At 38.6% G+C, this 16903-nt stretch overlaps 1 protein-coding gene across 2 annotated transcripts in view; it reads right to left on the reverse strand.

The window, feature by feature from the left end:
• COPG2 (COPI coat complex subunit gamma 2) overlaps window positions 1-16903 on the reverse strand; it is a 216293-nt gene that overhangs the window by 138973 nt on the left and 60417 nt on the right. For both annotated transcript variants that reach the window (XM_023737111.1, XM_004382679.2), the window contains exons 6-9: window positions 10152-10227; window positions 8627-8719; window positions 7290-7376; window positions 5947-6104 (exon numbers count right to left, since the gene is read on the reverse strand). In XM_023737111.1, coding sequence (XP_023592879.1) covers window positions 5947-6104; window positions 7290-7376; window positions 8627-8719; window positions 10152-10227 — 414 coding nt within the window. The remainder of the gene's footprint in view (window positions 1-5946; window positions 6105-7289; window positions 7377-8626; window positions 8720-10151; window positions 10228-16903) is intronic.

Raw genomic sequence — 16903 nt, forward strand, 5'->3', positions numbered from 1 at the left:
AGGGGCAAGGATTAGAAGGCAGGAGGGGACAGGAAAGCTGGTAATAGGGAACCCAAGGTTTAGAAGGAAGAGTACTGTTAACCAATGCCATAAAACAATATACGTACTAACAAGAAGCTAGTTTGTTCTGTAAACCTTCATCTAAAGTTAAATTAAAAAAAAAAAAATCATAAACAAAGTGACACGACAAGCCACAGGATTTCTGGTTCTGGCCAAGGTGGAGTAGCCCCATTCTTTCCCGGTTCTCCCTTACCACTAAAATGATCTTTGGCATAACATAACAAACAAGCACAGGAAGACTCTGAAAGATGGAAAGAAGGCAGACAACCTAGAGTTCTGGGGACTAGAGGAACGTACGAAGGTGAGTTCCCTGGGTTTCTTTATTGCCTACCATATATCCTAGGCTGAGAGCAGGAGAAGCCTCTGACCTGGAACCACCAACAAGCAGAAACAAAAAAAGGTCCAAGAAAAGTCTGTTGCCCCAAGCCAACATAGAACTTTTTCGAAACAACAAAATTATAGAAATGGAGACTTGATTGGTAGTTGCCAGGGGTTGAAGCTGGGGGAGGTAACTGTAGATATAAAAAGGTGACATGTGATGGAACTGTTCTGTATCTTGACTGTGGTGGTGGTCACACGAATCTAAACGTGATAGAATTGTACAGAACTAAACACATACACACAAATGACTGCATGTAAAACTGGTGAAATCTGAAGAAGGTTGATGACTTGTATCAATATAAATTTTCTAGTTGTAATATTGTTTTGCGAAATGTTACCATTAGGGAAAAAAATCTATATGAAACCAAAAGGTCAACAATTATTGTAAAGCAAAGATGAGAAGACAAAGGGACAGGGAAAGTAGAGTACTAGACAGGGAACAAACAGAACGCAATTAATGAGAATGTTAACACACTGTAAAAAATGTAATGTCGCTGAACAATTTGTATAATAATAATAATCCAGTTAAAAAATGGGCAAAGGATATGAACAGACACTTCACCAAGAAGACATTCAGGGAGCGGCTAACAGACACATAAGGAAATGCTTACGATCATTACCGATTATAGAAATGCAAATCAAAACCAGCATGAGATACCATCTCACCCCAACAAGGCTGGCACTAATCCAAAAAAGACAAAATAACAAATGCTGGAGAAGTTGTGGGGAGACTGGAATTCTTATGCACTGCTAGTGAGAATGTAAAATGCTACAGCCACTGTGGAAAATGATATGGTGCTTCCTTAAAAAGCTAGAAATAGAAATATCATTTGATCCAGCAGTCCCACTCCTAGGAATATACCCGAGAGAAATAAGAGCAGTCACATGAATAGACATATGCACACTCATGCTCATTTCAGCATTATTCACAATAGCAAAAAGATGGAAACAATCTAAATGCCCATCAACAGATGAATGGATAAACAAATTAGGATACATACACACAACGGAATACTATGTAACGATAAAGAACGATGATGAATCCACGAACATTTTACAGCATGGATGAATCTGGAGGGCATTTATCCTGAGTAAAATATGTCAGTCACAATAGGACAAATATTGCATAAGACCACTATTATAAGAACTCAAGAAAAGGTTTAAACACCGAAAAAAGCATTCTTTGATGAGAGTGGGGAGGGAGGAGGAAGGGAAATCACTAACTAGATAGTAGACACGGGTCAACTTTGGTGAAGGGAAGGACAACACACAATACAAGGGAAGTCAGCACAACTGGACCAAAGCAAAAGCAAAGAAGTTTCCTAGACACATCCAAACACTTTGAGGGACAAAGTAGCTGTGGCTGAGGCCTGGGGACCATAGTTTTGGGGGACATCTAGGTCAACTGGCATAACATAGTTTATAAAGTAAATGTTCTGCATCCCACTTTGGCGAGTGGAATCTGGGGTCTTAAAAGCTTGCAAGTGGCTGTCTAAGATACATCTATTGGTCCTATCCTACTTGGAGCAAAGGAGAATGAAGAAAACCAAAGACACAAGGAAAATACCAGCCCAAAGGACTAAAGGACCAAATGAACCAGAGGCTCCACCAGCCTGAGACCAGAAGAACTAGATGGTACCCAACTACCACCAATGACCACCCTGACAGGGAACACAACAGACAGTCCCAGACAGAGCAGGAGAAAAATGTAAAACAGAATCAAATTCACGTAAAAAGACCAGACTTAACAGTCTGACAGACTGGAGGAACCCATGAAACCATGGCCCCTGGACGCTCCGTTCACCCAGAACTGAAACCATTCCTGAAGCCCACTTTTCAGACAAAGATTAGACAGGACTATAAAACAAAAAATAATACATGTGAGGAAAGTGCTTCTTAGTTCAATCAGATATATGAGACCAAATGGGCAGCTCCTGTCCAAAAGCAGGATGAGAAGGCAGGAAGGGTCAGGAACTGGTCAAACGGACACAGGGAACCCGAGGGGGAGTGTGCTGTCACACTGTGGGGACTGCAACCAATGTCACAAAACAATATGTGTATAAACTTTTGAATGAGAAATTAACTTGAGCTGTAAACTTTCACCTAAAGCACACACACAAAAAAAAAGTCCCCGGGTGGTGCAAATAGTTAATGCGCTCAGCTGCTAACTGAAAGGTTGGAAGTTCCAGTGTACCCAGAGACACCCTGGAAGAAAGACCTGGCAATCTACTTCTGAAAAAAATCAGCCACTGAAAACTCTATGGAGCACAGTTCTACTCTGACATACATGGGGTTGCCATGAGTCAGAATTCACTCAATGGCAACTGGTATCTATTTAACCCTCTAAGAAGGTAATAGAAGGCCCTACTCTTAATAGTCCTAACATACTTTGCAATATCGTTGGATATTGTGCTATAAAAATCATTCTACTAACATTAAATGAGAAAGATAATATTTGTTTATAAATGAAAATTTTAATTGTACAAGAAATGTATTCACCTTTGAAAATTTGAGAACATGGAGATGATCTTCTTTGACCATCATCCTCCACCTAGCCCCTTTCCTACTCTCTAAAGATAACCACTGTAATACATTTGCTATTTATCTTTCCAGATCCTTTTAAAATATCTAAACACTCACAGACATACACACACAGGGATAAAATATATTTGGTGTGTACTTTTTTGGTGTGTAGTTTATACAAATGGTGTTATATTTGTACATTTACTTCACCCTGTATTTTTCATAGCGTAATATGTTTTTGAGATAGAGACATATGGAAACATGTAACTAATTTCTGCTTAAATGTTTTATAGTATCTCATAATATAACTAAACTTTTTTGGATGGAGGTTTAAAATAGCTCTCAATATTTCGATGTTACAGATATTGCTGTAATCAACATCTTTGTAAAAGCTGGGCAAAACTCAAGCAGGCATTTCAATAGAGAGGATATCTAAATGGCTAATAAACATAGAGAAAGGTTCTCAAACTCATTAGTAATTAAAAAATCACAAATTAAAACCACAATGATTCAGCAAGGGTGACAAAACAACAAAGTGGAGAAAAAACAGACTTTTTACCAAATGGTGCTGAGACAACTGGATGTTCACATGCAACATAATGAAGTTGGACTCCCAGCTCACATAGTATATAAAAATGATATCAAAATGGATCAAAGCATAAAACTCTTAGAAGCAAACATAGATATAAATCTTCACGACCTTGGATTAGGCAATGATTTCTCAGGCATAACACAAAAAGCATAAACAACCACAGAAAAAACAAATTAGTCTTCATCAAAATTAAAAATTTCTGTGCTTCAAAACACTACCAAGAAAGTGAAAAAGGCAACCCACAGAATGGAAGAAAATATTTGCAAATCATGTGTCTGATAAAGGTCTAGTATCCAAAATACATAAAGAACTCTTACAATTCAACAATAAAAAGACAACCAGTTTACAAAATGAACTACAGATTTTAATAGACACTTCCCCGGAGAAGATACACAAATGGCCAATAAGTACATGAAAAGATGCTCAGTATCATTAGCCATTAAGGAAATGTAAATCAAAACCATAATGAGATACCTCTTCACAACCACTAGGATGGCTATAATAAAAAAGAGACAAAACACACTGACGAGGATGTGAAGAAATTGGAAACCTCATACATTGCTGGTTGTTGTTATCATTTGCCATTGAGTTGATTCTAACTCATGTGCGACCCCATGTTGCTGATAGGAATGTAAAATGGTACAGCCACTTTGGAAAACAGTTCGGCAGTTCCTCAAAAAGTTAAACATAGAGTTATCATATGCCCCAGTAATTCCACTACGAAGATACCCGTGAGAACTGAAAATATATGTTCACATAAAAACTCATTCATTATTTTGTTCATCAAAGGCCTTTATCAACAAAGTGAAGACACAATGTACAGATTGGGAGAAATTTCAGGAACCATATACCCAATAAGGATCTAACATCGAAAATAAATAAATAAAACTTCTACAACTTAACAAAAAGACAAACAACCCAATCAAAAAATGGGCAAAGGCCTTGAACAGACAGTTCACAAAAGAGGATATCCAAACGGCCAACAAGCACATGAGAAGATGCTCAGTGTAATTAGCCATTAACCCACTGCCGATTCCGACTCATAACAAACCTATAGGACAGGGTAGAACTGCCCCATAGGGTTTCCAAGGCTGTAAGCTTTACGGAAGCAGATTGACACATCTTCCTCCCGAAGAGCGGCTGATGGGTTCAAATCATTGACCTTTCTGTGCTACCAGGGCTCCTTCATTAGCCATTAAGGGAGATGCAAATCAAAACCACAATGACATACCACCTCACCCTCCATTAGAATGGCAATGATCAAAAACAAACAAAAAATGAAAGTCAACAGGTATTGGCAATACAACTCATACTGTGCCAAGAGTTAGATTAATATGTACACAATAATTAGATTAAAATGTACACTGGCTCCACCACTTGCCACCTATGTGACAATTTACTTAACTCCACGAAACCTCAGTTTCTTCATCTACAAAATGAGAATCTTTAATATTATCTACCACTTATGAGTGTTTTGAGGATGAAATGAAATTAATGTTTGTGAATTGCTAAGCACAGCACCCAGCATAAAATACATACTCAATAAATGTCAGATATTATGAATATGTGTTATGCTGACAAAGATACAAAAAAATTTACAGAGATATACAGTGAAAGCTGTGAGAGCCGGAACTCAACAGGACTGCCTTGCTTTTCCAGGTCTCGCAAGTTTTACGGGAGGTGCAGCTTACCACTTTTCTATCGCTTGTTTCAGTGGAAAATATTTGAGTTTTCTTTCTCTGACAGGCTTCTGCTTTACACAGGTTCTGGCTTTCACAGGTTTTACTGTATATATAATCAAAAGTTTTTTTTAACCTTTTTCTGTAAAGCTAATTAAATTCATATTTTAAAAGTAATTCTGCATTATTTTACAGGCAAAGGGAAAGACAAGGAAAATAAAACTTCAGTCCTAGAGCCCAGACAGGACCTGAAAAGAATAATGTACTCAGTTAAGAACATTTATGATCAGAAGTCAGATGGCTGAGCTCTGGACAGCAGATTTGCAAATAAGCAGCAGAATGACGTTGGGAAAATGATTAAATGTCAGACTTTAACATAAATAAAAGGGAAAGATTAGATGGTTCTTAATGTCCTTTCCAGCTTTCACATTCAAATATCTGAATATCAAATGATCTATAGGTATTTTTTGTTTAAAAACTGTTTGAGTTACTGTTTTATTAGTAAATACAATCCATACATACATACACCACAGCATACATTAAGGTTAAAAAAGTGTTACTTAAAACTCTATGACTTTTTTAATTTGAAAAACATCAAACTCGTCTATAAAATCAGCACAGCCCAAAATACAGTCATGAAAGAAAGAAACTGTGAGGTGTGTTAGCCTGCACTGAAAAACAACTCGTGTTCAGAGGAAGAGAGACACTCACCCCTCCTCAGTTTCTTTTAGTAAGCGACTGGCAATTCGGATCAGCATACAGTAAGCAAATTGTGACTTGAGTCCAGATTTGGTAAACTTATTCAACATCTTAGAAACAGCGAGACGATCGTTCCTTCTAAGGTGATACAGGACCCCCAATGCATGGTACTAAAGAACAAGAGAAAGAATAAAGCACAGAAATCTTACCAGAAATAGGACAAAACACACCAAAGCAGAACCACATGGAACTAAAGATTTTTAAGAAAAAAGATACCTAAGTCAAATGTATACGAATAGAGTACCTTTTTCATACTGAACTAATAAGCACATGAAAGGCTGAAGTGTAGAGATGGGGATAACAGTTTCTTATTTACCCCCAGAAGCTGTAAACTCAGACTGGACAAATATCAAGGAGGTGGCATACAGCCTGAGGACGGCTCCAATAAGCTCGGCATTGCCACATACATGCTTAGTATAAAGGTCTGGAGGCCCAAGGTTTTACCCGTGCTACAGATCTCTTTCAGTGGCTTTAAATCAGCTGCAGCCACCACAGTAGTTAACAGATTAATCTCCTCAAGTAGGCTTAAGGAGTGTCATTATCATGGCACTTTGTGTAAAAACACAATGAACAGAGTCAGGAGATGAGAATATTTTCCAATGGAAAAATGACCACAGGTAGTCCCTGACTTACCACAGGGTTCTGTTCCAATGACTCCGTCATAAGATGGTTCTGACATAAGTCGAATACCTAATTTTTTGTTTCTTTTTTTAGTTTTCATTATTATTACCTTTTATTACCAGTATCTTTATAAATCCAATCTTTATTTGTCTTTGGGGGTTGGAAACTTTACAAGACAAATGGGGGACTTGCCATAAGCTTGCCAGTTAAGAATTTAATCTTGTTTCTTTTACTAAGGGATAGCCCAATGAATATAAAAAGCAGGTCATTCTGAAAAATAGTTTCTAACTTTCACAAAGTAAAAATTGCTCTTTACAGTGTTTATAATGTCTATAATCAAGGCCTGAGAAGCCTGGACTTGAACATCCTTTTACACAAATTATTTTTTAAATAGAGGACTGAAATGTACTGTGAAGGATGTTTACAGTGAACATCTCAACCTACCACTGAACATAAGAATTTTTCCTGGACATTCCCACAGGGGGTCATCTAGCTTCAGGGGCTATGGCAGTAATCATAATTAGTGGGATACCTACTTGAACATACGCACAAATAGGCTGCTTACCATGACAAAGAATTTGCCTATAGCTACTGCTCATCTGGGGAATCACTAAATTGACCTGAAAATATAGGCTTAAAGAAGGCTTAAAGGTAATGTGATTCAATGACATTACCTGGACCATGATATTATCACTTGAAGCAGCTTCTTGGGCTTCATTGATCCAGCGCTTAACTACATCATAGCTTATCTTCATCATGTGCTAAATACGGAAAAAATTGAGAATAGATAATGCCTGGTCATTAAGTTTAGGAACATCAGTTAGTTTTCATTTCAAACTTTCAAAAGAAACAACTCTGTAGCTTTATAAGTCTATTTCACATCTCTACTCCTGGGGTAACTAATTAACCAGAAATACTTATTCCAAGACCCCTTTGCAAAGATCAGTGTATGTTTGTGGGCTGGGAGGGGTACGTAAAAGGAAGTAATGAGAGAGAGAAGAACAAGAAGGGAATGGATAGCCAATAGAATACCCCAAAAAACCCACTGCCGTCAAGTAGATTCTGACTCACAGTGACCCTATAGGGCACAGCAGAACTCCCCCATGGGGTTTCCAAGGAGCGACTGGTGGATTCGAACTGCTGACCTTTTGATTACTAGCCAAACTCTTAACCACTATGTCACCAGCGTTTCCAGTCAATAGAATGGCGCTTAATTATCGTTAGCATTATAAGTTTTACTTCCAGGGAACTTATCTGGAAGAATGAAACAGAGCACTAACATATGCCCTATTGTAAAACTACTAAATGTATTGCAGAATCGAGAACTCTTTTGTGATTCACATGTCCTACTGCATTCATTAATGCTGCATTAACCTGTTGCCGTCAAGTCGATTCTGACTCACAGCAACCCGACAGGACAGAGTAGAACTGCCCCAGAGGGTTTCCAAGGAGCAGCTGGAGGATTCAAACTGCCAACCTTTTCGGTTAGCAGCCGAGCTCCAATTTTAATTAAATGCAGTGTGACAGTCTGGGAGGATTAAATTTTGTTTTGATGAAAAAGACAAAGAAAGGGTATTACAAAAGCAAAGATCACTTCCTGGGAAGAAATTTAGAAGTAGGACAAGAGACTCTGGATTGAAGGGCACATGCAGACACGACAGGAACCAGGGAAAGCGGAGGACAAAGAGGCAGGAGGTACAAGCGCAGGTCATAGGAGGAAGATTTAAGAAAACCAGTTCCATCTTCATTTTGTCCTCTACCGCCTACCCTTCCCCTACCCTCTTTATCATGTGTACAATATAACTTTATGGTTCTCAAAAACATTTCAAACATACGAAAAGTTCATGCTTTTAACCGCCCATTTCAACAGCTCAATGAACCTCTGGATAAAGAAACAGATGTATACATATTTTTTAAATGTTTCACTTGTGAGAGAACCGTAGTGATACTTTGTTTTAGCAACTAGAAACTGTATCATGCATAAGCACCAGGGAGTTACTGCTTCACTTACTAAGGAAGATACCAGGGCTGAACTGGATACACTGGAGACTTTATCCACAATGGCCTGCTTCATGTATCTTTCAATGGCCTGCAACATTGTTCCCTAATAATATTCATAAAGAAAAAAGTGCTGAAGCAAAACATTTTCATGCAAAATTATTCAAAATAATTTACAAAAACCAGTCATATATTTGTTTCTGTGCCATTTAGAATGCATTAAAAGGATTGTCACTTAATGGAGTAATGACATCCCAGAGGGCAGAACTAAGACAACAGAGTAGAAATTTCAACTGGGAACATTTCAGACTATATGTAAGGAAGAAAAATAACTGTTCAACAATGAAATAAACAGTCTCAAAGTGGAGAAGTCCAGTTTTCAGGAAATACATAAGTAGAAGCTGAACCTATCAGGGATGTTATAAAAGAAATTCCTAAATGGCATTATTGGTTTCTTTTGATGTGAAAGACATACAATTTATATGGATCCCAAGAGGTCCTATAATTCAAATGTAATCATCTAAGATACATGAAAAATCAAATGTGTAATACAATACTGTAATGAGACCACAACATGAAATCCTAGAGAAATAAAGTCATTTTTCATTTTAAATGGGGCAACACTTAGCACTGGGAAGGCAGTGGCAGATAAAGATGAGTAAACAGACCAAAATCAATACTCAGGTGAAGAACGAGTTCCCGCCAGCACTGGCATGGTCAAGTCTTACGCTAGCACTTTAGTGCTAACAACAACCACAACAAAAACCGCTGAGCAGCAAAAAATATTAAACCACTTTTACTACTCCTTCTCCAATCTAAATTTACCAAAACGTGTCTATTTCATTTGATCCTTCTCAACCTTTAAAACTTGAGAAAACTGAAAACATACACATAAGATAGATCCAAGCATGGATATGGCCGAGATATTCCATTTGTTCAGCCATGCCCAGTCTGCACTTCCACTTTTCCTTTTCATAGTTCCTAGAGAGAGACTGCCTACCATACTACATGACCTCTTCCCTCCTGAAACAGCAGTCTGGGCCAGTCTGACTTGGACCTGGCTGGAAGGTGGCTACTCAGATTCCCTCTCTTAAAAGCTGGAACTAGAGGGCCCGAGTCTGGTAAACACTGGATCACAACAGTAACCGTCAGAGAAATCTTGCACCGGCGTTCCTTGGAGCTGTCTTACAGCCTGCTCTGGTGTCTGGTTGTAAGCTTTATCTCAAATTCTGAGAATCTGTGCCCTATAATAAAACTTTTCATTTTTAAGCTAAATTCGAATGAAGTTTTGTTTCCTGCAAGCAATGCGTCATGACTATGACAACAGTCCATGAGGGCTAATAGAGAGGAAAGAGACAAATACAAATAAATAAAAAGACAAAACAATCTGGAAAAAAGAAAAAAGCCTGCAGCCACGATGCTTTCCTGGTGGTCACGTTTCTCACATGCTGAAGATTGACAAAGGCAGACTATAACATCCTACTAAACCTACATAAACACAGTGTTGCCCTTTAACATCTCAGAAAAACAAAACTCACATCGGTGATCCTGCAGAGAGCCCGGATGGCTGGGCCTCGGTACACATCTTCCTTTCCGGTCATGTCCTTAGTCAGACTAAAAAAAATAAAATCAGTTAACATGAAATCAATTAAAGTCTTCTCTCCCGTGGAGTCCACCCTTAGCTAATTCCCAGTCATCCCCAGAATTATCATAATGCAGCTATTGATTCAATAGATATTTACTGAGGGTCTTGTATAGGGCACTGTTCTAAATCTTAAAGAATACAACGGTGAACAAAACAAAGTCTTCTGCCTTCATGGAGCTTACATTCTCTTGAAAGGAGAGAGATAATATACTAAAAAAAAAAAAAAAATACACACACACAGTTACTGTTGTTAGGTGTTATCAAGTCAATTTTCAACTCATAGCAACCCCATGTAACAGTAGAACTGCCCCGTAGGGTTTTTAAGCTGTAATCTTTACAGGAGCAGATTGCCAGGTCTTTTTTCCCACAAAGCCACTTGGGTGGGTTTGAACCGCTGACCTTTCGGTTAGCAGCCGAGCGCTTAAACATTGCACCACCATATATATAATTTTAGATACTGATAACTGGCATGAAAAAGTAAAATAAGGACAAGCGTATAGAGATCCCTAGAATGAAATCTCCTTCCTCCTCCAAAAAAAGAGAAAAAATCCCTAAAAATCAATCAAATCAGACCTAACTCTTCCAAAGAAATTAGTATGATTAACTAACTCATGGGGTATCTCTGTCTCTCAGACATGGCTTTCTAAAAATGAGAATCATGAATGGCTTCAAAATATTCAGAAAGTATAAAATGAAAAGTATATGTCTCCCTTCACCTACCCTACCCTTCAGTGCCACTCAACTAGAGATAACCATTATGAATAGTTTCTTGATTTCTTAAAAAGTTTATAAAAATATATACAACCACCAACACCAGTTGCTATTGTGTAGATTCCGACTCATGACAACCTCATGTGTGTCAGAGTTGAATTTAGCTCCGTAGGGTTTTCAATGGTTGATTTTTTGGAAGTACATCACCATGCCTTTCTTCCAAGGTACCTCTGGACACACTTTAACCTTCAACCTTTCAGCACACTAACCGTATGCACCACCCAGGACTAAATCAGTTTTTCTATCTCCATCTTCCACTTTTAAAGACCCTTGTCCTTACGTTAAAGGAGCCCTGGTGGCAGAGTAGCTAAATGCTCAGCTCCTAACTGAAAGGTCAGTGGTTTGAACCCACCAGCTGCTCCACAGGAGAAAAATGGAGCAGTCTGTTGCCTTGGAAACTCTATGATGCAGTTTGGTTTTTCGTTTGGCCCTTACATTGGGCCCATATGTATAATCCAGGATAATCTCCCTATCTGTTGACTAGCAACTTTAATTTCCCCCTGCCATGTAACGCAACATATTCACAGAACCTGGGGAATAGTATGCAGACATTTTGGCGAGGGGAAAGCAATATTCTGCCTACCACATTTATTAATTGCTTAAAATGAACTAGAAGCAAACCATAACACAAGTCTGGTCTAACAAGACTCAGAGGAGATCACTAACAGCCCAAAAAAAAACCCTCTGTCAAGAGTTGATTAATCTCCTGTTGACTTTCTCAAATATTTAATGAATCTGGCAATCTAACTGAAGATCTTCTGCTTTGTCCTGTGGCAGACACTGTTAACTGACTAATCCAATACCCATTTTAACCCCTTTCTCCCTTGCCTGCCCCTAACATTGAACTATAAACACTGAAAACTCACTTTCCTGGCCTCCTGTGCAGCTAAGGATAGTCATGTAACACAGTCTGCCAAATGAAATTTTAAAATTGCCCTGGGGAAAGCTACCACATTCCTGATAAAAGAGGCCCCCAGAGACACCAGCCCTATCACTACTGAACTACTGAACCAACACCAGCACCTCTCTGCCTCCAGGCTTCTGGCTATACAGGAAAAATCAACTCCCATTTTGTGTCAGTCACTGTTTACATCTGATTTTCTGTTACTTTCACCTGAAAGCTTTCCTAATTAAAACTACATTCAACACAACTGCTTGTTAAACATAAGCACCCTCCATCAAAAATTTATTTTGTCATATAAAAACTGGATACACCTAAATAAGTTATAACTGATAATCAAGAAGGCAACTATTTTTTAAAATAATATGTAGTAGATATTTTAGAACTATAAATTACATATATTCATTTTAGGATATTTGGGAATTATCAAAAAGTTTAAATAGAGGAGCTCTGGGAACATGGCGCTATAGACAGAAGCACTATGCCATACCTCCACATCAAACACCCGAAAAACTAAGTAAAACAGAGACAAACGTCAGTCCTGGAACCCTAAGCAACAAATGAAGAGATAAAGAACTCAACCAAGCACTGAATGGTGTAAGAAACTGACAAGAGAACAGAAAGCAAGGAGAGTTATGAGTGGAGGTCCCCTATCAGCTAATGCAGCAAGGATCCACCATCTTGGACTCCTGCTGGAGATCAGCGGACAGGGAGTACAGGAAAGCACGTTCACAGAGCTCCCGGCAGGAGACAGAGCACCTGGCAACCAGTGAGACACACTTTCCCACCCCTATCCAAACTCCCCCTGCTCGACCTTCACTGCTTCCCAGCTGGCCAGTCCACTGCTTCCCGGAAGACAGATTCCCAGTTTCCTGGCAGGCCAATTCGCTGCTTCCCAGCGGGTGGATTCACAGCTTCCTGGAGGACAAATTTGCTGCTTCCCGGTGGATGGATTCCCAGCTTCCCGGAGAGCTGATCCACCACTCCCTAACAGGCCACAACTGCAGCACAGGAGGTGCCGGTTCCGTGCTGTGTGAATTCGCTGGCCCACACCAACCAGCTTCTTCAGTGCCATTTCTTTGTTGCTGGTATTACTTTTTTTGGCCTCCTTTGGCTTCTTCCCTGCCTTTCACCTCCTCTCTCTCTTTTCTCTCGAACACCTGACTCTGTGTACCGTCTTTGCTTCTTGACAGGCTATGAAGCGTTCCTCAGCTGGGGAACTGCTTCCCCAGTCCGTTTCCCCAATCCGCGTGCCAATGCTGGTGGGATCCCTGGGGGCTTTCTTTTTTCTTCTTCTGTTTATTTGTTTTATCTTTCTTTTTTCCTTTTATTCCTCTTTTTTTTTTTTTTTTTTTGGTATCTTGTCTCTTTCTACTTACCCTCTTTTATTGTCTCTTGAAAACCTGGCGCTGTGTATCATCTCCACCCCTTATAGCTGGGCTATACTGTGTGGCTTTGGAGCCACTCTCCAGGCTGTGCACCTGTGCCAGTGAGATCCCTGGGGGCATTTTTGTAAAAATTTTTATTAATTTTTTCTTAACTCTTTGTTTTTCTCCATTTCTCAGTTTCTTGTCTCTCCACTCCAATGACAAGCTCCCTCAGCATTTTTTTTGCTCCTGTTTCTCTTTCCTCTCTCTCTTCTTTTCCATACCCAACCTAGCTCCACACATCACAACCTCCCCCTCACCTACCTCCTGCCTACACGCACTGTGTGCTAAACATTACACTCCTCAGCAGCACAGGGATGAACTACTGGAACCTGCCCTGCGCTGACCACTGGATAATCCTGTCGGCCCAAGTACGTGCTACAAACAACCCATCCCAGCCCCTACCCTTCAGCTGGACCTGCCCTGCTACACCATAGCTGAGTGACTGGCCCTGCCCACTGGGCGAGCAGGTGAAAAATATCGTGTCCCCAGATGAGCAAACAAAAAACATACAGCCCACCTGCTCAGACATAACCAAATAAAACAAAAAAGCAGGACGAAACAAACAAATCTAAAATCAACAAACAAATAAAATAACTACTGAATATCCTGAAGACAGCACACAATATTAAAACATATATTAAAAAAAGGACAGGATGGATCCAGAAGGCATCCAAAATAAAACACCAGATGACTTCCCAGCAGAAGAAAAGGCACTAGAACCACCTGATAGGGAATTAAAATCTCAAATATCCAGAGCTATCCAAGAGATGACACAAAAAGCAGACAAAAATGAGGAAAACAGACAAATTCATGGAAAAGGCACACAAATTCATGGAAAATACGGACCAAAAAATGCAAGAATTCAGGAAAATAATACAGGAAAAAAAAATGCCAAAATAAATTCACAACTAGAAATCATGCAAAAACAACAATTAGATCCAAAAGATAAACAACAAGATTTCAGAAATGGACAGTGTCATAGAAGGGCTGAGAACAGGTTTGAAACAATGGATGACAAAATCAACGAAACTGAAGACAAACGCTTGGATATAAATTTGTTTGAAGAAAAATCAGAAAAAAGAGCAAAAAGAAATGGAGAAACCCTGAGAATTTTGTGGGATACAATCAAAAGCAAAAATCTGCGAGTGATCGGAGTTCCAGAAGAGAGGGAGACAACGGAAAACACAGACAGGGACCATTGAAGAACTTCTGACAGAAAACTTCCCTAATATCAAGAAAGATGAAAAGCTGACCATCCAAGAAGTGCAACAAACCCCATACAGGAGAGACCCCAAAAGAAAATCACCAAGGCATATCATAATCACACTTGCTAAAACCAAAGACAAAGAAAGAATCCTGAGAGCAGCTCGAGAAAAATGAAAAGTCACATACAGAGGGGAAACAATAAGACTAAGCTCTGATTACTCGGCAGACACTATGCAGGCAAGAAAGCAATGGGATGACATATATAAAACCTTGAAAGAAAAAACTGCCAACCAAGAATAATATATCCTGCAAAACTCTCGTTTAAATATGATGGTGAAATTAGGACATTTCCAGATAAACAGAAATTAAAGGAATATGCAAAAACCAAACAAAACTTACAAGAATTATTAAAGGGAGTCCTTTAATAAACAACATCAGACAACAGCCTGGATCTAGGACACAAGATCCCACCAGCCAAATACCAACCTAGGAAATGAACTCTCAAGGACTATTCAAAACCAAAAGAATTACAACAGGGAACCAAAGATGTTAATCTGCAAATGACAACAACGTCAGAACAATAAAAGAGGGAATAAAAGGTGTAAGTATAGAATTTTCAAATGGAGAGGAAGGCAAGGTGATAGCAAGTTTAATGACAGACTGGTTCAAACTTAGGAAGATAAGGGTAAATTTCAAGGTAACCACAAAGCTAAAAAACCTACTCATCAATATAAAGAAGAAAAACATAAAGTCTCAGTAAAACAAAATCTACAAAAACAAAATAAATGAAAAAAAAAATCCACAAACAAAAGGAATTCAGCACAGAAGAGTAAGAGGAACAAAGAAATCATCAGCACCACAAAGAAACGCGCTACAAAATGACAATAAACTCACACTTATCAATAATTACGTGGAACATAAATGGCCTAAATGCACCCATAAAGACACAGAGAGTGACAGAATAGATTAAAAAAACAGGATCCATGAATATGCTGTCTACAAGAGACACACCCTAGAAACAAAGACAGAAATGTATTACAAATCTAAGGATGGAAAAAAATTAAAAAACAGCCACCAAAAAAGAGCAAGACTGGCAATTGTAATCTCAGATATAATAGACTTTAAAACAAAGTCCACCATAAAACACAAAGAAGGGCACTACATCACGATTAAAGGGACAATCCAGCATGAAGACTTAACCATAATAAATGTCTACGCACTAACGACAGGGCTCCAAAATACATAAAACAAACTAACAGCACTGAAAAGAGAAATTGACAGTTCCACTATAATAGTAGGAGACTTCAACACAACACTCTCAGTAAAGGACAGAACATCCAGAAGAAACTCAACGAAGACACAGAAGATCTAAAGGCCACAATCAGTCAACTTGACCTCATAGACATATACAGAAAACTCCACCCAACAGCTGCAAAGTACACATTCTTTTCCAATGCACATGGAACGTTCTCCAGAATAGACCACATCTTAGGCCACAGAGCAACCCTCAACAAAATCCAAAACACTGAGATAATACAAAGTATCTTCTCTGATAACAAGGCCATAAAAGTAGAAATTAACAACAGGAAGAGCAAGGAAAAAAATTAATTACACGGAAATTAAATAATACCCTGCTTAAGAACCACTGGGTAACAGAAGAAATCAAAGATAGAATAAAAAAATTCCTAGAATTAATAGAGAATGAAAACACATCATACCAAAAACTTTGGGACACAGCAAAGGCAGTGCTCAGAGGTCAATTTATAGCAATAGATGCACACATCAAAAAAGAACAAAGGGACAGAATCAAAACATTAGCTATACAAGTAGAACAAATAGAAAGCGAACAGCAAAAGAAGCTACAGCCACGAGAAGAAAGGAAATAATAAAATCAGAGCAGAAATAAATGAAATAGAGAATAGAAAAGAATAAACAATAGAAAGAATCAACAAAACCAAAAGTTAGTTCTTTGAACGGATCAACAAAATCGACAAACCACTAGCCAAACTGACAAAAGAAAAACAGAAGAAGGCACAAATAACCCAAATAAATGAAATGGGGAGGGGCATGACAACCAATCCAACTGAAATAAAAAGGATCATAACAGAGTATTATGTAAAACTATACTCCAACAAATTTGAAAATCTAGAGGAAATGGACAAATTTCTAGAAACACACTACCTACCCAAACTAACACAAAGTGATTTTGAAAATCTAAACAGACCCATAACAACAAAGAAATTAAAAAGGTAATTTAAAAAAAAAACTCCCAACAAAAAACCGCCCTGGCCCAGATGGCTTCCTGGAGAATTCAACCAAACATTCAGAGAAGAGCTT

Source organism: Trichechus manatus, unplaced genomic scaffold (genome assembly GCF_000243295.1).
Source record: "Trichechus manatus latirostris isolate Lorelei unplaced genomic scaffold, TriManLat1.0 scaffold00097, whole genome shotgun sequence".
NCBI lineage: Eukaryota > Metazoa > Chordata > Mammalia > Sirenia > Trichechidae > Trichechus > Trichechus manatus.